Here is an 18587-nt window from a genome sequence, read left to right as displayed (position 1 = left end):
ATGGAAGAATGCTGTTTTTGTAACATGGGAAATATGATTTTCAAAAGACAAGTTGCTGTCTAATATAACACCCAGATTTTTGACTGTAGAGGAAGTAACAGTACATCTGTCTAGTTGAAAATTGTAATCCAAGAGATTCTGTGTACTGTTTTTTGGTCCATTAAGTAATATCTCTGTCTTATCCGAAATTAATAGGAGAAAATTATTGTTCATCCAATCTTTACATTTTTAACACACTCTGCTAGCTTAGATAATTTAGAAGTTTCATCTGGTCTGTTTTTGGATGTGTCCTAAAGACAACGACGAGTTAATAATATTGAGAAGTGGTTCTTCTGCTACAGGTAACAACTCTTTCAGTAATTTAGTGGGCACAGGATCTAACAGGCATGTTGTTGGTTTAGATGCAGTGATAAGTTTATTTAGCTCTTCCTGTCCTATAGTTGTAAAGCACTGCAGTTTATCTTTGGGTGCGAAGAATGAAGCTGAAGTATTAGACACTGTTGAATCTACATTTGCTATTGTATTTCTGATGTTATCTATTTTATCAGTGAAGAAATTCATAAAGTCATTACTATTAAACTGTGAGGGAATATTTAGATCGGGTGGCGTCTGGTTATTTATTAATCTAGCCACTGTGCTAAATAAAAACCTTGGATTGTTTTGGTTATTTTCTATGAGTTTGTGGATATGCTCGGCCCTGGCAGCTTTTAGAGCCTGTCTATAGCTGGACATACTGTTTTTCCACGCAATTCTTAAAACTTCCAAGTTAGTTTTTCTCCATTTGCGCTCAAGACTACGAGTTTCTTTCTTGAGAGAATGGTTATTACTGTTGTACCATGGCGCAGTACATTTTTCTCTAACCTCTTTCAATTGGATGGGTGCAACAGCTTCTAATGTATTAGGGAAGATAGTGCTCATGTTGCTAGTAATTTCGTCTAGTTCATGTATATTTATGGGTACACAGAGCAGTTGAGATAAATCAGGCAGGTTATTTGTGAATCTATCTTTGGTGGCTGGAACAAAAGTTCTGCCCGGACGATAACGCGGAGCCATATAGTTAATATCAGTAATATGCAGCATGCACGATACAAGGAAATGGTCAGTAACATCATCACTTTGAGGTACGATATCTATATCAGTAAGATCAATTCCATGCGATATCATTAAATCTAGCGTATGATTAAAACGATGAGTGGGCCCGGTGACGTTTTGCTTGACTCCAAAAGAGTTTATTAGGTCAGTAAATGCAAGTCCTAATGCATCATTTGTATTATCAAGGTGAATGTTAAAATCTCCGACAATTAGCACTTTATCAACAGTAACCAATATGTCTGAGAGGAAATCTGCAAATTCTTTTAGGAAATCTGTATACGGCCCTAGTGGTCTATACACAGTAGCCAGAGCAAGAGATACGATAGATTTATTTTGCATATCTGACAGTGTAACATTAAGCAGAAGTATTTCGAATGAGTTAAACATGTATCCTGTTTTCTGAGTAACATTGTTTCAAAGGCTTTTAAAACAGTCTAGCTCATTATGTTCATGATAATACTCAGTAAGTAGTCACCGTAAGTAAACACTCCAATTTCTTGTGGCCCGTGGCTCACAAATGCATACAAATGCACTAACTAAGAGCTCTTGCTGTACATGCTTGAGAGGCATTTTACATTTATATTTTCAGAAAAAAATACTGTTTACAACGAGGCTAGACTCATTAAATATGATGTTAAGGAAGGGTAAACGGCCCCTTTATTTTGTTCCTCTTGTTTTTAAGCTGTCAGTTGTGTACACTGAAATGCAGGGTGAACTACATGGAACAGTAATCCTGTGCCAAATGTGGAAGAGCATGGTTTTAGCTAGAAAACTTGATTTATACTTGGTTCAAGCATTGTGGACATGATAAACATAGTGATCCCTGTATTTTTAAAATGTCTTAGCAAGTTAAACCTTTCTGGCACTGATTCAAGCTGTGAAAATGCACATTGTTTGGCATTTAGTGCAAGCATCATTCATTGCAATGGAGTAAACATTTTTGTTAAATATAAATATATATTTTCAGTTTTTGTTTAACACAAATTAAAACGCATACAATAAAATAATGCAAAGAAGTAAAAGTCCAAACCCAAACAGACACTTCTCAGCAGACAGAACAACATTCTTAGTCTCATCATAGAGTTTGATAATAAAACATCTGCCTCAGATTAAATAAATGCAACGCACCTGTCTGTTGAAATTTGCTGATTCTGAAATAAATATTTATGCATGCAACTGTCTCAGCAAATCCAAGGGATATCAGCAAGCAAAAACATTTATTACAAATTGTTGTACCATTTATCATTTATTTTGGGATGACACCAGAAAAGCAGCTGAAATTATGCCCCTCCTTTTTATGTTATTATAATGACCATTTACTTGCAGAGAATTTAGCAAAGTGGCATTAAAAAGTGCTTTATCTTGAACTATGGCACTGCTGTGGTCAAAAAAGGACCAAGATATTTGACTTACAGGCATTAACTTTCATAAATCTTTTAATCACTATTTCACAGGAAACCTATGGCTTGCTGACTCTCTGAATTTTTTACATGCAGGTATCTTCTTTCTTACTGACCTCCTTTAGGGTTGTATATAAACTATCAAGCTACACTAATTTGTAACTATTATGCATAAAAGCAGATATTTTTTTTGTCAAGCCAACTTTTCATTTTAATAGTTTTTAATAACCTGTATAATTTTCCATTTTATTTGAATAGTGGTTTTCCCTATACAAAAAACAGCTTTACAGAATAAAAAAATAATAATAAGAGAGAAATTGTTAATATACTTTTATGAAATTATGGTAATGCACAATTATGTTGATTACATGTAATGCAAGTTAAATTATTGGTATATAAAATGACTGAAATTACATATTTAAAAAAAGGATCTGTCTTATAAAATTGACAAAAGGAATTTATATTTTGCCAGTCCTGTCTGGGATATTACAGTGGGTACGGAAAGTATTCAGACCCCCTTAAATTTTTCACTCTTTGTTAATTTTTTTGTAACCTTTGCCAGATCTGTGCCTTGCCACAATTCTGTTTCTGAGCTCTTCAGGCAGTTCCTTTGACTTCATGATTCTCATTTGCTCTGACATGCACTGTGAGTTGTAAGGTCTTATATAGACAGGTGTGTGGTTTTCCTAATCAAGTCCAATCAGTATAATCAAACACAGCTGGACTCAAATGAAGGTGTAGAACGATCTCAAGGATGATCAGAAGAAATGGACAGCACCTGAGTTAAATATATGAGTGTCACAGCAAAATACTGAATACTTAGGACCATGTGATATTTCAGTTTTTCTTTTTTAATAAATCTGCAAAAATGTCAACAATTCTGTGTTTTTATGTCAATATGGGGTGCTGTGTGTACATTAATGAGGGAAAAAAATTAACTTGAATGATTTTAGCAAATGGCTGCAATATAACAAAGAGTAAAAAATTTAAGGGGGTCTGAATACTTTCCGTACCCACTGTAAAAGGCTTTTGGCTGCCCATTTGGATTGGCAATAGACAGACTTTACCACACAGTCGGTTCTTACTCTGTTTATGACTGCTCATATTGCATATCATTTAAATTGTTACAACCACATTAGGGATTTGAAAATGCAGTTTTTAGGAAGTTGTGTTGTCCATTTTTGATCAATTGAGCCGTTGGTAAAAGGCCTGTACCCAGAGAAAATCATGCCATGGAATTAGACAATAAGTTTTTATAAATAATGTTTTCAAACTAATTTGTCCCTTGTATAAATTCATCAGTTTCCCTTTTATAAACAAGAAGTCCAATTTTTGCATAAATTCATCCGCACTCTATGCCACAATCATTTTCAAAACTTCCTAAACTGATTTGATTTCATCATGACGTTTTTATCTGACCCGTCGTCTCTATTTGCGTGCCAAACAGGAAAAAACTTGAAAGTAGAGTCCAGGTATCACAGGACATATTCATGCCAGATGACAGACTGTGTCCACATAAAGCAAATGTAATTTGAATAAAAGATGTTTTGTCTGTTTTTTTAAAAGTCTATTTTTTTCCCCCTGACAGACATGCAGAGAAAATTGTTTGCCTCAAACTAAAAATAAATTTGGTGGTAGAGCACACCACAAGGCTGAAGACTGCTGGCTGGGTACGTCTGAACGTGTCATTTGTATCGTGTTCACTATAGGACTATATCGTATATATAATGTCTGTTCCTGCACACCACTTCATTTTCTGTGATATCTTTCTACTGCTGCTTTCTCTTTTTCTATCTCAGCACTGTTGCCTCTCTCATTTTTCACTTTAACAAAAGCAGATTTCTTCACCTCTACTCATCTTGTTTCTTATATTTGATAGGATCTTTCGTTTCTCCTGGCAAATCTCTCACTGTTCGCATAAAGTTTTGGCAGAGGTCTAACAGACCACAGGGCATGTTTGCGAATCATTTTAATCACGAGGTGTATGATTTATTCTGGCATTCCCTGTCCTTATTCCATCCAGCAGAGGCTTAATAGAGACTGTGTATCTTGGTTACGTTTGTTTGGCATTAATAATGCTTCTAGGAATATGTATGTATACAGCCGCACACATGAGCACACTATATAAATATATATAGAGCCAACAATTAGACAGTTACACCCGGGTGAAACTACTACAGTATGTAAACGCAAAATTGAAAAGAAGTACTTTGATTGTGGTTAGCTTTTATGTAGTTTACTCAGTTGGAGCTGGATGGTGCCTACAGGCCTGAGGCCTCTTCCTGCTGCGGAGAAGAAAAATAATTTTGTGTCTGTAGCAGGCACCAGAAACAACACTTTGAACAAATGAGAGGCTGAAATTCTGTGTTCTGTTAAAATACTGGCTTAATTTTAAGTCAGGATCGTCATGCACCTATTTTTGCAGTCCTGGCTCACTCGGTGCTCTAGGCGAGATAAGACATGACCAAAGACCAAAAAATACCCACCACTTTTTAAACATCTTATATATATATATATATTTGGGATGCACCGATAGGATTCTTTGGGGCCGATACCGATTTTAACAAACATTTATTGGCCGATTCCGATACCGATATTTGTCACTTCCTCTCTTATTTGAAATTTTGGCATCAAAATAGATAGTATTTTGATCATGTTTTAAATCAGCAAAGTTCAAAAACACCTGCATTAAATTATACTAGCAGTTTTATTGCTGCATCATCAAATAATTTCTAATGAACATCGATTGGATCCATTTAACATTCAGCAGGCCTACATAAATACAACAGAACAAAGATACATATTAAATAAACAGTGCTTTTTAGGTAGGTTTAACAGTTTTCAGGTACAGAAATAAAGTAAACAAATGTAAAATAACACTTCACTGTATAAATTAAATACATATTAATCCTTCTTTATTGTAACAGACTTTATTATGATTAATCTTCTAATTTGTTTTTGTATATATTTAAATATTTTTTGTAAGTTTAAATATGTACGATATCTCCTTTACTAAGGCGGGACTCTTATTTTTATGGGTTTTCTAGTCTACGGAGCAGGAGCTATATGGGTAATGAAAGCAGGCAGTTTTTTGGATTTAAAGTTTGTCCGTTTATTAAGCACCCCCCGAAAAGGCATGAGATCTGTACATATTGGTTTACTGTTAGTTGTAATAAGTGTTTAGTGTAATTCGCTGTATGTTGATGATAATGCAACTGAGAGAGAGAGTTTAATGTGCACTTCTCGTGCTGTGTTTTGTTGAGCTCTTATGGTGATTTTTTTGGAGTGAAAAAGGACGCAATAACCTTAATAAAACATCAGTAAAGTTTTGGTCATCATTCAGATGAGGTCCGCTACACTTATGAAAGTTACAAAACTCATTTAGTCAAGAATATTGTTCGATCTTTTGTCTTTTGTTACTTGATTAGCATTAAAGTGTAGACAGCAGCGCTAGGATTATGCAACAGACATTATACAGCTCAGTTCCTTCACGCAGTTAATTAATAAACCATCGGTTTTATATATAGTTTGTTATTGATATGCCGATGGTTGTAAATTGATGAAAGATCGGCCGATAAATATCGGCGGCCGATACATCGGTGCATTCCTAATATATATAAATATATATATATATTTATTTAACCATTTAGCAGACACTTTTATCCAAAGCGACTTACAAATGAGGTCAATAGAAGCAATCATTTTTTCAGGGTCATTTTTCAATAAATAAAAAGAAAACAAGTCGACAGAAGAGAAAGAGAAAACAGAACGCTAGTGTTATATGTTTTACATGTTATATGTTTTAACTGTTTATTGTTCAGAGCTATTTTTGTATTATTGATATATTATTATAGTTTTGTTAATATTTTGAATCAGATTTTATTTCACTTTAATTTTAACGTTTTGGTAAAAAAAATATTTTGGCCATTTTTATTAGTTTTTGTCTTAACAAAAATATGTCTATGTAATTTCTATCAATTTTAATTTATTCATTTTTAGTTCATTTAGTACTTAAATGAAAATGATAAATTTTATGTGGCAACTAGCTGACATAAAATAACTAAAAATATTTCAGTTAAAGTTTATTTTATTTTATTTAGAAAATGTTTTAATGTTTTAGTTTTAATTAACAATAATAACACTTATATATCTCTCTCTCCCTCTATATATAGCACCACATACAATTATTACGAGTAACCAGCAGTAACAAATAAATGCCAAGTTCTGTCATGAAACTAGATGGTGCAGGCTGATGGGTCGTTAACACAAACTGACGATATTCACAGTGTTAAACTATTTGGCACAAGCTGATTGGTTCATGTTGCATACGCAGCTCCACCTGTATGGATCTGCTACAGGTTATATATGCTACTTGTGCAGCAGCAGTATGTCTTAAATACTCACAGCACCCTATCGGCTTGTTCCTGTACTTGCTTTGCTGCAGCAGCAATAATCTACAACAACAGCAATAACTAACAGCAGCAGCATAGGAGATCTATTCCGCCGAGACCAAATACATTAACATTGTCATATTCATTACCATGCTAAAAGTTGTCATGATAGAACTAAACTAATGAAATAAATCTGTCCATGAACGGACGTGAACAAACTGTAAAGCATTAATATCTAACGGTTTCCAGATAAACAAATTGCTCATTGTGCTTGTGAGTCAGTGTGGCTTAGGAGGTGTGTCTGTGCTGAGTCACCAGATCTGTTGTAGTACTCTTCTCCACCCAGTCACAGACCACTGACTCTTCACTCCTCAACAACACACAGCTGCTGAATCACACACACACGCTATTCATGAGCATTTGGGATCGTTCAACAAGTTTTCACTCGTCGTCATTATGTGCGTTTGTTTGTAAAAAATGAGAGTGTGATTCATATATGTGTGTGTGAAATCTGAGTTTGGGTGCATTATAAAACCACAAGCATGTCATCACTTTCTATGAAGACATACTCCTGTTAGCTTGATCAATATCACATACTACAGTCACAGAGGCAATGTGTGATACCACATCAGCTTTAATCCAAACGTGTGGATGGCTTCCATTTCTTTCAAATTAAACAATGACACAACCGAAATACTACATCTCTGTGATGTTCAGGTGAAGACTTCACATGTATGTAACCTGGGTGTGATTTTTGACTTGTCATTTTGATTTAAATTCCATATTAAGCACCTCATCAAGTTTTCTCACCTGCACCACCAAACCTTTATTTGTCCTTCACTTATGCTTCAAAGTTACCGAAATTGTTAAGCATACTTTTTTGACCTTGCACCTAGATTACTGTAACTCTCTTCTAACCTCTTACTCATTAAACTGTTTGAATAGTTCATTTGTCCTGAACTCTGCAGCCCAGAATGCTTCCATTGTCCTCCATGGGCAGTATAGTAACTTCAGCATCACTGCCCTAAAATTCTGGGATACCCTCCCCAGCATTTCTCCAAAATGTCAAAACTCAGTTCTGTTTGCACACTGTTATTCAAATGTTTGTGATCTTTGATTCCCTCTAGAGATGTACAATTTCTTTTTAAATACCAATTAGTTTTTGTATTAGTTGTTTCTTTTTCTTTTGCTCACAGCGCTAATGGAGCGAGACACGGCATAACAGTCTGCCTGTGTACATAAACAAACAATTAAACAAATGAGTTGCTGTGAACATATGCTATGCTATGTAGTGATATGAACAGACAATATACTGACTTTATTGCCAATTTTTGTAATGTCATTTAGTGCTTTACTTGTGCAAATTTATTGAATTATCTATTGTTTTTTCTTTCTCATCAAATATTGGAAGCAGGTAATTAATCAGCATATTGTGCAATTCATTTGCTTAACATTTTACATTAATTGACAGACATAAAGCCAGCCAGTTGAATGAGCAAAATGTTACACTGTCATTTAAAAGTTTGTGGTCGGGAGGATGTTTTGATAGATGTTTTTGAAAGACGTCTCTCATGCTCACCAAGGCTGTATTTATTTGATCAAATATACAGTAAAACAACAATATTGGGAAATATAATTACATTTTTTATTTTATTTTAATATTTTAAAATGTATTTCTGTGATGGCAAAGCTGAATTTTCAGCAGCCATCAGTCTTTGGTGTCACATGATCCTTCAGAAAACTGTAATATTACTGTAATATGCTCATGTGCAGCTCAAGAAACAGTTATTATTACCAATGATAAAAAAACAGTTGTGCTGCTTAATGTTTCTGAAATACTGTTTTTAAGATGATTTGATAAATAGAAAGTTCAAAAGAACAACATTTTTAAATAGAAATCTTCTGTAACATTATAAATGTCTTTGTCACTTTTTATCAAGCTATTGTTTCCTTGCTGAAAGAAAGTATTAATTTAATAATAAAAAAAAAGTATTGAGCCCAAACTCTTGAACAGCAGAGTAGATAATACATATTGTACACAGTATATAATATATATTTCAATATGTAAAGTGTCTGAAATATTGCTTTAATATCTTTCATTGTCTTTAATAGCCATGCCTTTCTCTTTGGCTTATTTTTGCACAGGGACGTCCTGGCCGGAGGGAAACGCACCATTTCCAGCGTGCTGTGATAGTAGCGAAGTGCAAATTGATCTCAAAGAGCAGCTCGAGATTCCACAGGCTTACAGCCTTATGCACCCTCTTCGAGCTGAGTCACTTTTTCTCTCAGCCTCTGTGCAGGCTATTACCTGCCCCTCACCAAAATGCGGGACAATACAGACCGTTCATTGAGTTTCACTGTGTGATTTCCATGTGACATTATAATAAGGGAGAGAATCTGCTGTGATCATGATGAAGCAGGCTCAGGTTTTGCTCTGACTGGCCAAGCTCAAGCTAAGAACGCCTACAGGGTAATACAATCATGTCCAGAAGAACCGGACGACTTACTAGAAAGTTTTGGGACTGATATTGATATTTGACAACACAACTTTGTCTCAGAGGTCTCCTGACAAACTCTGAAAAAAACATAACCTCAAGCAGGGGAACTTCATTCAGTGTTCACAAGGCTGACATTGACTCGTGGACGTGACAAAAAACAGTCCGTTTCAGAGCAGAATGAAGTCACGTCTTTGGAAAGAGCTGGTTTGAAAGAGCAAACGTACATTGCATCAATGAAAGGAAAGAGTGTATTTACTCAACCGCTTATTAACATAAATCACATATAGTGTGTTTCGCATTAAGTTACACAAGATCTTTTGACAATTCTTTTGACAAGACCACAAATCTAAACAGCTAAATTAGGAACCTGCATTTGAAAAGGAGGGTCTGAAAAGCATTTCACAATAAGGCTCTCTTATTCTCCGTATGCGTTCTGTTATATTAGAGCGTGCATGTGCATTAAGCCCTGCTCGGTCATGTCTGTCCATGTAGGGACGCTGAAAATTGCAAGAGCAATAAGGATTTTTAGGGGCATTATGACTGGGTTAATAAAACACAGCTGCCCCTAAAAGTCCCTCATTTTTCTTGCTGCCTATTGGGTCCTCTTCCTAGACTCACATTTCAACAGCATGGAGCCGGCTTTCAATCCGGCGGCTGGGTGTTGGTGAGAGCTGGACACCCTTTCCCTCCCCTGGGGAAGCGCAGACATGTGGCTGCTGTATCGCTTCCTTGCTTCTGACGGCTGGAAATGAGCGAGACCCTGTTTGTCAGCCGTCCAACAAGTGAAAAGTTTAAATTAAGAAGAGAGTGAGGGGAATTTTAGCCTCCCTCCTCCCCTCAAGCGTGCATGCCAGGGGTTTATAAATTGCCCTTATAAAACAAGGGGTTTGCTTTGGGATTTAAGTGGGTAGCTGAGAGAGGCGAATGAGTTCAGTGCATTTCGGAGCAGGATTCTTTCCTATTCGGATTGGTATTTCTGTGTTTATACATGCACTACAAACATGCCCATTACACAGCGTGAGGGTCCTTTCAATATTACCATCCTGAGCTACAGAAATGTTTGTGAAATGATAGGAAATACTCAATTCTAATTCCAGCTTGATAGGCCTAAGTGCGCAAGTTCAACAAATCACACTAAAATAGATAATGTGCTCAGTCAGAAACGAGCTGCAGTTTAAAATATATGATCTTTAATAAGTTCAGAACTTCTAACAGTGGGATATTGCATAGAGAATCCTTGACGGAACGCCTTCAGCAAACTACTTTGGATAATTATTTTACTAAGTTATGTAAAATACTGTATTGCAATTAGTATTTCATTACTTATAAGCAAAACTTACAAGCAAAACTGAGTTCCTTCTCATTCTAATGTTTCCCCCCTACAGAACAGCTAAATATTTTTTATTATTATCTATGTGCGTATTATAATATATCCATTCAGACAGAAATAAGTGAGGATGATTACATGAGCCAGAAACTGGGACTTTGTAGGCCAGTTGAGAGTAAATTTAACTACTCACCTTGCCCGCAAAGACCCAACCTCTAACACATTAATGTCTTTAACCCCAAATATACAACATTTATTACTATACATTCATTGTTGTCTTTATTTTATAATGAATAACCCTAAAACTACGCAATTTCACTAAACTGTACTTTAATATACTTATTTGGCTTGTTTCATTCCTACATAGAACATGTTAACATCAAGCCAAATAACATAAATCAAAAATTACCCTAAAAACATCTAAATAAATACTTCAGCAGGAATGTAGAAGCACATATTGATGTATTTTCTTATCAACAACTAGCAGCAATAGATTAATTTACCTCTGCTTGACTTCCATTGTTTGAGAGCTGTATCAACCCAGCTTGTATTTGATTTACGTCCACTGTTTTGATTGTAGAAAAGTTTGGCGAGCTTACGGTCCAATTCTGGTTCCGATTGCTGTCACAGGAATGGAATAAAGATGCAGTCTTCGCTAAAGCCTGCGTGTAAATTTCTTCTGAGAAGATATGCGAGTTTATTTTTTCTCGGATGCGCCCAAATGTATTCAAGTTCACTCGTCGGGAGCGTAGTCATGACTGTCACCACCGCCGCCGTCTTAAAGGATTTACCTGGACTCTGCACACCAACGCGTGCCATGAGACAGCCGCAGCCGCAGCCGCAGCAGCGCGCGGAGCTCATCTCTCGCGCAGTCCTCACGCAGGCCCTCCCCAAAATGGCATTCTAGGTAGCACATGCATTTATGAATGTGTCACACTCACCTACTTGTCTTTGGTTTAGGGCACAGCAGCTAGAAAGTGTATTGCTGGGTGCGCATTTATGTCTTACCTAGGTGGATGCTGCACACTGGTGGTGGATGAGGAGATACCCCCTAACAATGTAAAGCGCTTTGAGTGCCTAGAAAAGCGCTATATAAATGTAATGAATTCTTATTATTATTAAATGCGAAATGTCTGCGTGCTTAGTCATCCAGTTCATTTCTTTAATGTGGCAAACATATTAAAGTCCCACAGAAAAACAGCAGTTGCGTTGTTTGATTCGAACCTTTACGGTTTTATAATGTTGAGTCGTAGAATATTCACTGGCAAGGCTTATTAGCTGCGCACTGAGCCCAGATATGTTTTAATTAGGTGCGCCAGCGTCATCTTGTGGATACATGCGTAATACACACCGATTACACACCGATTTACATTCTTATATTTATATTTAAACTTTCCCAATTAAATATTTTGCTGTCCTCAAAACAATACTAAAATAACACAGCTTTTCATTCATTCACTTTTTAACGCCAATGCCAGCATCAGGGCTGTTTTCATGGGGATCTGAGAATAAATTACACTAGGTATACAATTAACAAAAAGTTATAAAAAGATATTTCAAATTCAGACAAATTCTAAAATACGTTCAGGTGACACATTTGAAAATAAATCAGTTAAACACACCTCTGAATAAAACCGTTGTCTATTTACATTAAAAACAGTAGGCCTACAATCTAATAAAATATGCTTTACAGTCATTTTTGTTTGGCAAGTAAGGCATGATGGTGGTTATTCATCTTTTAATAAATATCCATGTGTAAGTCTTGTATGACCTAAAAGACACCTTGTAAAAACAACTTCATACCTAGATTTAAAATGAGTAAAAAAATATTTTTCTTAAACTATTTATTTCATATAGCTTATTATATTATATTATAGCATATTATAAAAGAGTTTATCACAAGTTTGACATCACAGAAAGGAATCTGACACTCTGAAATATTCAGGTTGAGTGCTTCTTTTGCAGTGATATTCGTTTTCTCGTTGCCAGAATAACCCATACGACCTAGAATCCAGCAGAAGAAAATACTGAAGTTTCTCTTGTGTAAACAGCCTGCTTTGGCTAAAATCGTTATAATTATGGGATGAACAATCTTTACATTTTCAAGTGCTTGAAGGCAGGATTTTGCATGAAAATTAAAAGATTTCGTTCTTGTCCATTTTCTATATTTTCCAAAGACAGTAGCAGAGCACGAGCTTCAGCTGAGGATAGCACTCTGTCCTGAGATTCGTACACCACGACAAGACATTGGTCTCCAGTTATTGCTGCTGCCGATACTCGAGTCTCTGCTTTGGATCCATCTGTGAATACAGAGCTATGATGAGGAAAACTGCTGCTTAACTCCAACAATGTCTGCCGATATTCATGAGGATGTGTTGTTTTCTACAAATGTGACTAAAATAACACAATAAATGAACTTTTCCACGACATTCTAATTTATTGAGATGCACCTATACATAGTTATACATAGTATTCAGTCTGGCATTTCAAACTTACACGGAGTGCATGTATAGACAGACTGCAGTGTTCAGGTTATACCTTAGGTATATTAAATTGGATTAAAGTCTGTGCTCTGGCTAGGTCCCTGATGCCAACAAGCGTTCTGTTTTCTTCTGATAAAATGAAACCTGCTCGTGTAATCATTACAAGAAACAAGAGTATTTGTATGTGCTTTCGTTTGTTTGTTTATTTAAAGAGCTTTTCTGCAAAAGCATGCTTCTTCCATCGATCGAGGCACGGACGGGGTTCGAACCCGCGATCTTCGGTTTACGAGACCGACGCCTTACCACTTGGCCACCGCGCCCAATGGCCAACATAGGGTAAATTACCTAATTTGGTGTAATGTCGGCTGAAAAAAACATCTCGATTTAACAATTGGTTTTATAGTTTTTCCGTTTATTAAATCTCTCGCGTGAGCCCATGCCTCTTTTTTAAACATATTATAGAAGCGATCAAACGCGCCGAGTCTTTTTATTCCCTCTGCTAAATTGGACACATCCGGTAGACGTTAGCCCAGAGGTTTCCCGGATGTGTCCAATTCAAATCACAACAAATCAAATTAAAAGTGCAACAAATGCGTCTCCCACATGACACAATAAACGTTCGCAAAATGCGCGTCACCATTGGTACTTTTTAAAGTACAGTTCCAGCAAGAATATTTCCCGGGTCTTTATATCTGTATTCTGTATGTATTGTATGCGTCTCCCATTATTTTATAATAACCATACGGTTATCTCTCCATAGTATTTCACTAATAGCCGAAACATACATCGGTCTATTTGAGCTACGCGCTAAATAGTCATCAAAGGTAGACGGACACGATGCAATAAACATTTGTTGTAGATTCCCTAAATGTTCTTGGTTTTCATAACTTGTTACCGCGTACTCAAGCGATGGGAGTCTCCAGTGAAATAAACATCTGTAACAGTTAACACTTTTTATGGGGAAGAAAACAAGTATATTATGCAATATAATGATAATAATATGTTTGGTTTCGAGAATGGATAATAGTTTGGTTTGGCATTTACTATCAAATTTCAAAAGATAGTCTATGTCTGTCCACACAATTGAGTTAAACGTTTGATCAGATTAAAAAAGGAAAGTCATGAACTGCAATGAGAAGCACAGCGTTTCAAAATCGTTTTCTAAAGCAATGCATGATTGTTACGAATTAATGGACGTTTATTAAAGTGAACTAAATGATTACAAAAACATTTATGTAATATTAAATTATATATATATATATATATATATATATATATATATATATAACGATAGGCCCTAAACAAACTACTGGGTTTATTTTGTCTAATTTAAAATAATGACAATCAGCAAACAAAACGTCTGATAACTTTTTCAAAAACAACTTAAATAGTATGTCTACAGATAAATATGTCGTACAGCTAGGGGCTCGGCATTTATTTCACACACCCTGAGCTTTTTCTGGCCGCAGTGTCTATTTAAAAACAACAACAACAACAAAAAACGAATGTCCCGCGAAAATATAATAAGCGAAATGGAAGCCCTCTGCGCACTCTCTACCAAACTTGAATGCAATGTCCAAACTCGAGGTTTTATCAGCTGTGTGGACTACATTCAAGACGGAGGGCGGGTAATATTCACAGCACTTCGACTTGAGGCTGTTTCTCACAGGGCACAAAGCTTGTGGGCTTACTCTTATATTCTTGATAAATACACAGCGGGGATACTCTCGTAAACGGACCGCTAATCTTCACGCACTTCTTAGCTCTCAGTGTCGCGTGGAATCCACAGTACATCTGATCCGATAAGAGCTCGCGACGCGCTCGGCTCTTCACGCGGATGAGACGTCGTTGCGTTCTTTCTACGTCTTCACGTAAGTTCACGTTACATTTGTGTTGTCGCGAATTCCATCCGGTCTGTAAAACAAACTGAAGTGCCGGCGCGTTTATGTTAACTGCTACTTTGTTGAGGGGGCGAACCGGTCTCGGCTGCTCTCCCTTTGTTTGGGCCCAGGACTCGGCTGAATCCACCGGAGCTCCGTCTCAAACGTCTCATTCGACCGCCAACGCTATATTAGGATGGCTCCACAAAAGCACGGATCTGGTGGAAACGGTTTTTATGCCAACAGCGGCGCGAGCAAAGCGGCTAATGGAGGAGCGCACGTATCGTCCGGTGTTGTGATGACTTCAGTCAAGCGACCCAAGATGGAGCAGGTCCAAACCGACCACGAACTCTTCCTGCAAGCCTTCGAGAGTAAGTTGCTTGTGAATCCAGCTTTATAAATAAATTGCTGTTTTTCGCATGCTTAACCGTATCCGATTGCTTTACCACCCATGGTCTTAGCTTGAGGGCTAAACAACAATACTAGCCCGGAAATTGTGTCCAGTAGTTCGCTAAATGCTTTAAAAAGCCAGATAATTCACGTTAAAAGACGTTATGTCGTGGTTTGTTCACTATAGAGGGATTTAGACACGTATTAGTTGTCTAGGCCACATCCTATATGAAAAGTAGACACGTGCATGAAGAGCTGGCACGTGCTTTATGGTGCTTTTATGTATTTTAAAATGACATTGGGGACTTGGGCAATGGGCAACAGTCATGAACAACACAGAAACCTTGAAAACCTCACTTGCAGTTTCTCTACACTAGCTAAGACTTGCCAAACTGCCACCTTGATTCTTGTGTAAGAGTGACTGACATTTGTACAAAAAAATAGGGTTAATTTTGTAGATGCTGGCGTGAAAAAAATGTGTTGGTTTCTTTGGTTATTTACATGGCATGAGTCCAAGTCTGGCAACATCGGTGTACATGATACCTCTGCATTTCTGTTCACAGAACCAACTCAAATATACCGTTTTCTTCGCACAAGGAATCTTATAGCAGTAAGTAGACCACAATCATGACGGAATGTCATGCCGTTCTCATTTATACGTGAACTTTTGTGGAAACCCGGCGAGCTTAACTCTACATGGCTGCCACAACAATAGACTTAACTGGTTGATCTTTTCTTTTTTTTCTGTTCTTTTAGCCAATCTTCCTGCACAGATCTCTTACATATATGTCCCACAGAAACTCAAGAACAAATTCAAAAAGGTAAAACGATTGCATGCACCTTGTCTTAATCTCTTTGTTTGTCAAAAAGCCACACCTTCCATTTCCTTGTGCAGGCCTCATAGTGAGAAAATTTGCATGTTGACAAATGCACTGCAACTGACTGGTGTACTTCAGTTGTAGTTGGATAAATTGAAGGAGAGTTTCACATCTCAATGATTTATCGAACGTTTGTTGGCATCTGTTATTTCAGAAAATGCTTTAGCGTGAATGACCTGCTATTCAAAGCAGAGAAGTCGAAAGTGGATCAGGAATCTCACAAGTAAGATGTTCTTGATCTAGATTTATTTCGCTCGCTCATCTTCTGAACATGACTGCAGAAGTTTTAACTCCAGTTTTGCCTTGCAGCATGGCGTCAAACCTGCAGCTCACTTTTACTGGATTCTTTCATAAAACTGGTAAGCTAACATTAGGTTTATGTACACTCTTGTTAGCGTGCACAAATAATGTTCTCTGATCGCTTAGTGATTCTGATTTGTTGTTCAATGTATCAGAGAAGCCGTTGCAGAACTCAGAGAATGAAGAAAACTCTGTATCGGTGGAAGTGCTACTTGTCAAGGTCTGCCACAAGAAGAGAAAGGTAAAAACTTTGTCATAAAAATTCATGGCGAAAATATCTCAGGCTGATGATACATGGGGCAACGTTTTGAGCAATTTTGCTTGAGCACTTTCCCATTGAGAAGAGATGATACATTTCTATCTGGATATTTTAGATTGGTTAGATAGTGTCTCACCTGGTTGCCCGTTGACAGCAACATTGCTCAAAAAGTTGCCCCGTGTATCATCAGCTTTACATTGACCCTTTTCCCCCACAAAACAAGCTTCCGCAATCAAAAAAACCTTGTCCTTGTCTTGATACAGTATACGTGGCCATATCTGTCTGTACTGTAGGTTAATTTTTAATTAGTGTTTATGCTTGCCAACTTGCACAACTTAAAAACTCAATGAAATCGCTTGACAAGCAAAGTTTTGAGTCTTGTATTGACATGTATGTTTTAAGAGCATTTGATTGGACTTGATTCAGCATAGTGCAGCATTTTCAAGATTTATCAGTCAAGATTTTTGATCCCAGAAGAGAAAAGGTGCAGTCACACATACTGTTCAACAAATTTTCATGGGCAAAATCCAGTCATTTCTATAGGAATCCATGTAAACTGAGAGATTTCCCCACATAGATTTTGCAGTGGGTTTAAGTTGATCACACACATTCACCACACTGAAGCTGCTTGGTTTGAAGCTCTGCGCTGTAGACAATAGACAAGGACCTTTTTTAGCCCCCAAATTTACAGAGATTTCACTAATGGGACTACATAAGGGCTAAAAAGTTTCAATTTGTAAACATCAGTCAACTTTTAGTAGTACACTACAATATATATATGGCTTCTAAGCTAACAGGTGCTTTGAACTCATGTTTCATTTCTGTTTTTCTAGGATGTAAGTTGTCCAGTAAAGCAAGTGCCAACAGGTAAAAAGCAGGTGCCTCTGAACCCAGACAGCAGTCAGACCAAGCTGGGAGCTTTCCCCACACTGATCGTGCCCAGCCAAGAGTTTGAACCCAGTAACGGCCACATGGTGAAGTCCTACTCCCTTCTGTTCCGAGTGTCTCGTCCAGGGGGGAGAGAGCACAACGGCGTGACCACCAGAGATACCAGTATGAGCTTCAGAGATTTTAAAATAGCTTATGATAGTTTTGCACCTCAAAGCGAGTTTCGCAGTTTGATGAGGCCTTTTTACCAAGAAGTTGTTTTCTTCTCAGATGTTATGGAAGAGCTGTCTAACAGGAAGAAGAGATACTGCTCTAATCAGGATGATAGAGAAACTATATTTGTGGCGCAAATGACAGTTTTTGATAAAAATAGGTAAATGTTCTATGTTAAATTGCTTGTTCTTGTAGTGTTCAGTTGCTTTTTGTTTGCTTGCCTGGTTTAAGACTGTGAATATTTTTTTTTTTTGTGTGTGTTCTTTCAACAGACGCCTCCAGCTTTTGGATGGTGAGTATGAAGTCTCCATGCAAGAGATAGAGGAGAGTCCTGTAGGCAAGAAAAGGGCAACGTGGGAAACCATACTAGATGGGAAGGTCAGTTGTAGGCCTTGTGTTTTATTTATTTAGTAATTTAGCAGACACTTTTATCCAAAGCGACTTACAAATGAGGACAATAAAAGCAGTCAAAACTAACAAAAGAGCAACAATATATGTGCAAATGACAAGTCTCGGTTAGCCTAACGCATTACACGTAGCAAGATGTGTGTGTGTGTGTATATATATATATATATATATATATATATA

General features: G+C 37.0%; 1 protein-coding gene, 1 long non-coding RNA gene and 1 other non-coding gene across 6 annotated transcripts in view; 2 read left to right on the top strand and 1 right to left on the bottom strand.

The window, feature by feature from the left end:
- LOC107601263 (uncharacterized) overlaps positions 1-9837 on the top strand; it is an 18255-nt gene extending 8418 nt beyond the window's left edge. Inside the window, exon 3 of the long non-coding RNA XR_001610904.1 lies at positions 9029-9837. This is a non-coding gene — a long non-coding RNA (uncharacterized lncRNA). The remainder of the gene's footprint in view (positions 1-9028) is intronic.
- A 3602-nt stretch (positions 9838-13439) lies between these two features.
- On the bottom strand, positions 13440-13511 carry trnat-cgu (transfer RNA threonine (anticodon CGU)). Its single transcript has one exon. It is a non-coding gene; the product is annotated as a tRNA-Thr (tRNA).
- A 1243-nt stretch (positions 13512-14754) lies between these two features.
- Positions 14755-18587, top strand: part of LOC107601261 (polycomb protein suz12-A-like) — a 17211-nt gene continuing 13378 nt past the window's right edge. For 2 of the 4 annotated variants that reach the window (XM_016293381.1, XM_016293382.1), the window contains exons 1-9: positions 14755-15442; positions 16025-16071; positions 16218-16282; positions 16494-16562; positions 16649-16698; positions 16795-16880; positions 17732-17951; positions 18057-18159; positions 18272-18377. In XM_016293381.1, coding sequence (XP_016148867.1) covers positions 15268-15442; positions 16025-16071; positions 16218-16282; positions 16494-16562; positions 16649-16698; positions 16795-16880; positions 17732-17951; positions 18057-18159; positions 18272-18377 — 921 coding nt within the window. In that variant the 5' untranslated portion in view covers positions 14755-15267. The remainder of the gene's footprint in view (positions 15443-16024; positions 16072-16217; positions 16283-16493; positions 16563-16648; positions 16699-16794; positions 16881-17731; positions 17952-18056; positions 18160-18271; positions 18378-18587) is intronic. The other 2 variants (XM_016293379.1, XM_016293380.1) reach the window with 2 other exon arrangements.

This window comes from Sinocyclocheilus grahami, unplaced genomic scaffold (assembly GCF_001515645.1).
Source record: "Sinocyclocheilus grahami isolate Dianchi unplaced genomic scaffold, SAMN03320097.WGS_v1.1 scaffold302.1, whole genome shotgun sequence".
In the NCBI taxonomy this organism is placed as follows: domain Eukaryota; kingdom Metazoa; phylum Chordata; class Actinopteri; order Cypriniformes; family Cyprinidae; genus Sinocyclocheilus; species Sinocyclocheilus grahami.
The sequence above is the reverse complement of the archived record's forward strand: the minus strand, read 5'-3'. Positions and strand labels throughout refer to the sequence as shown.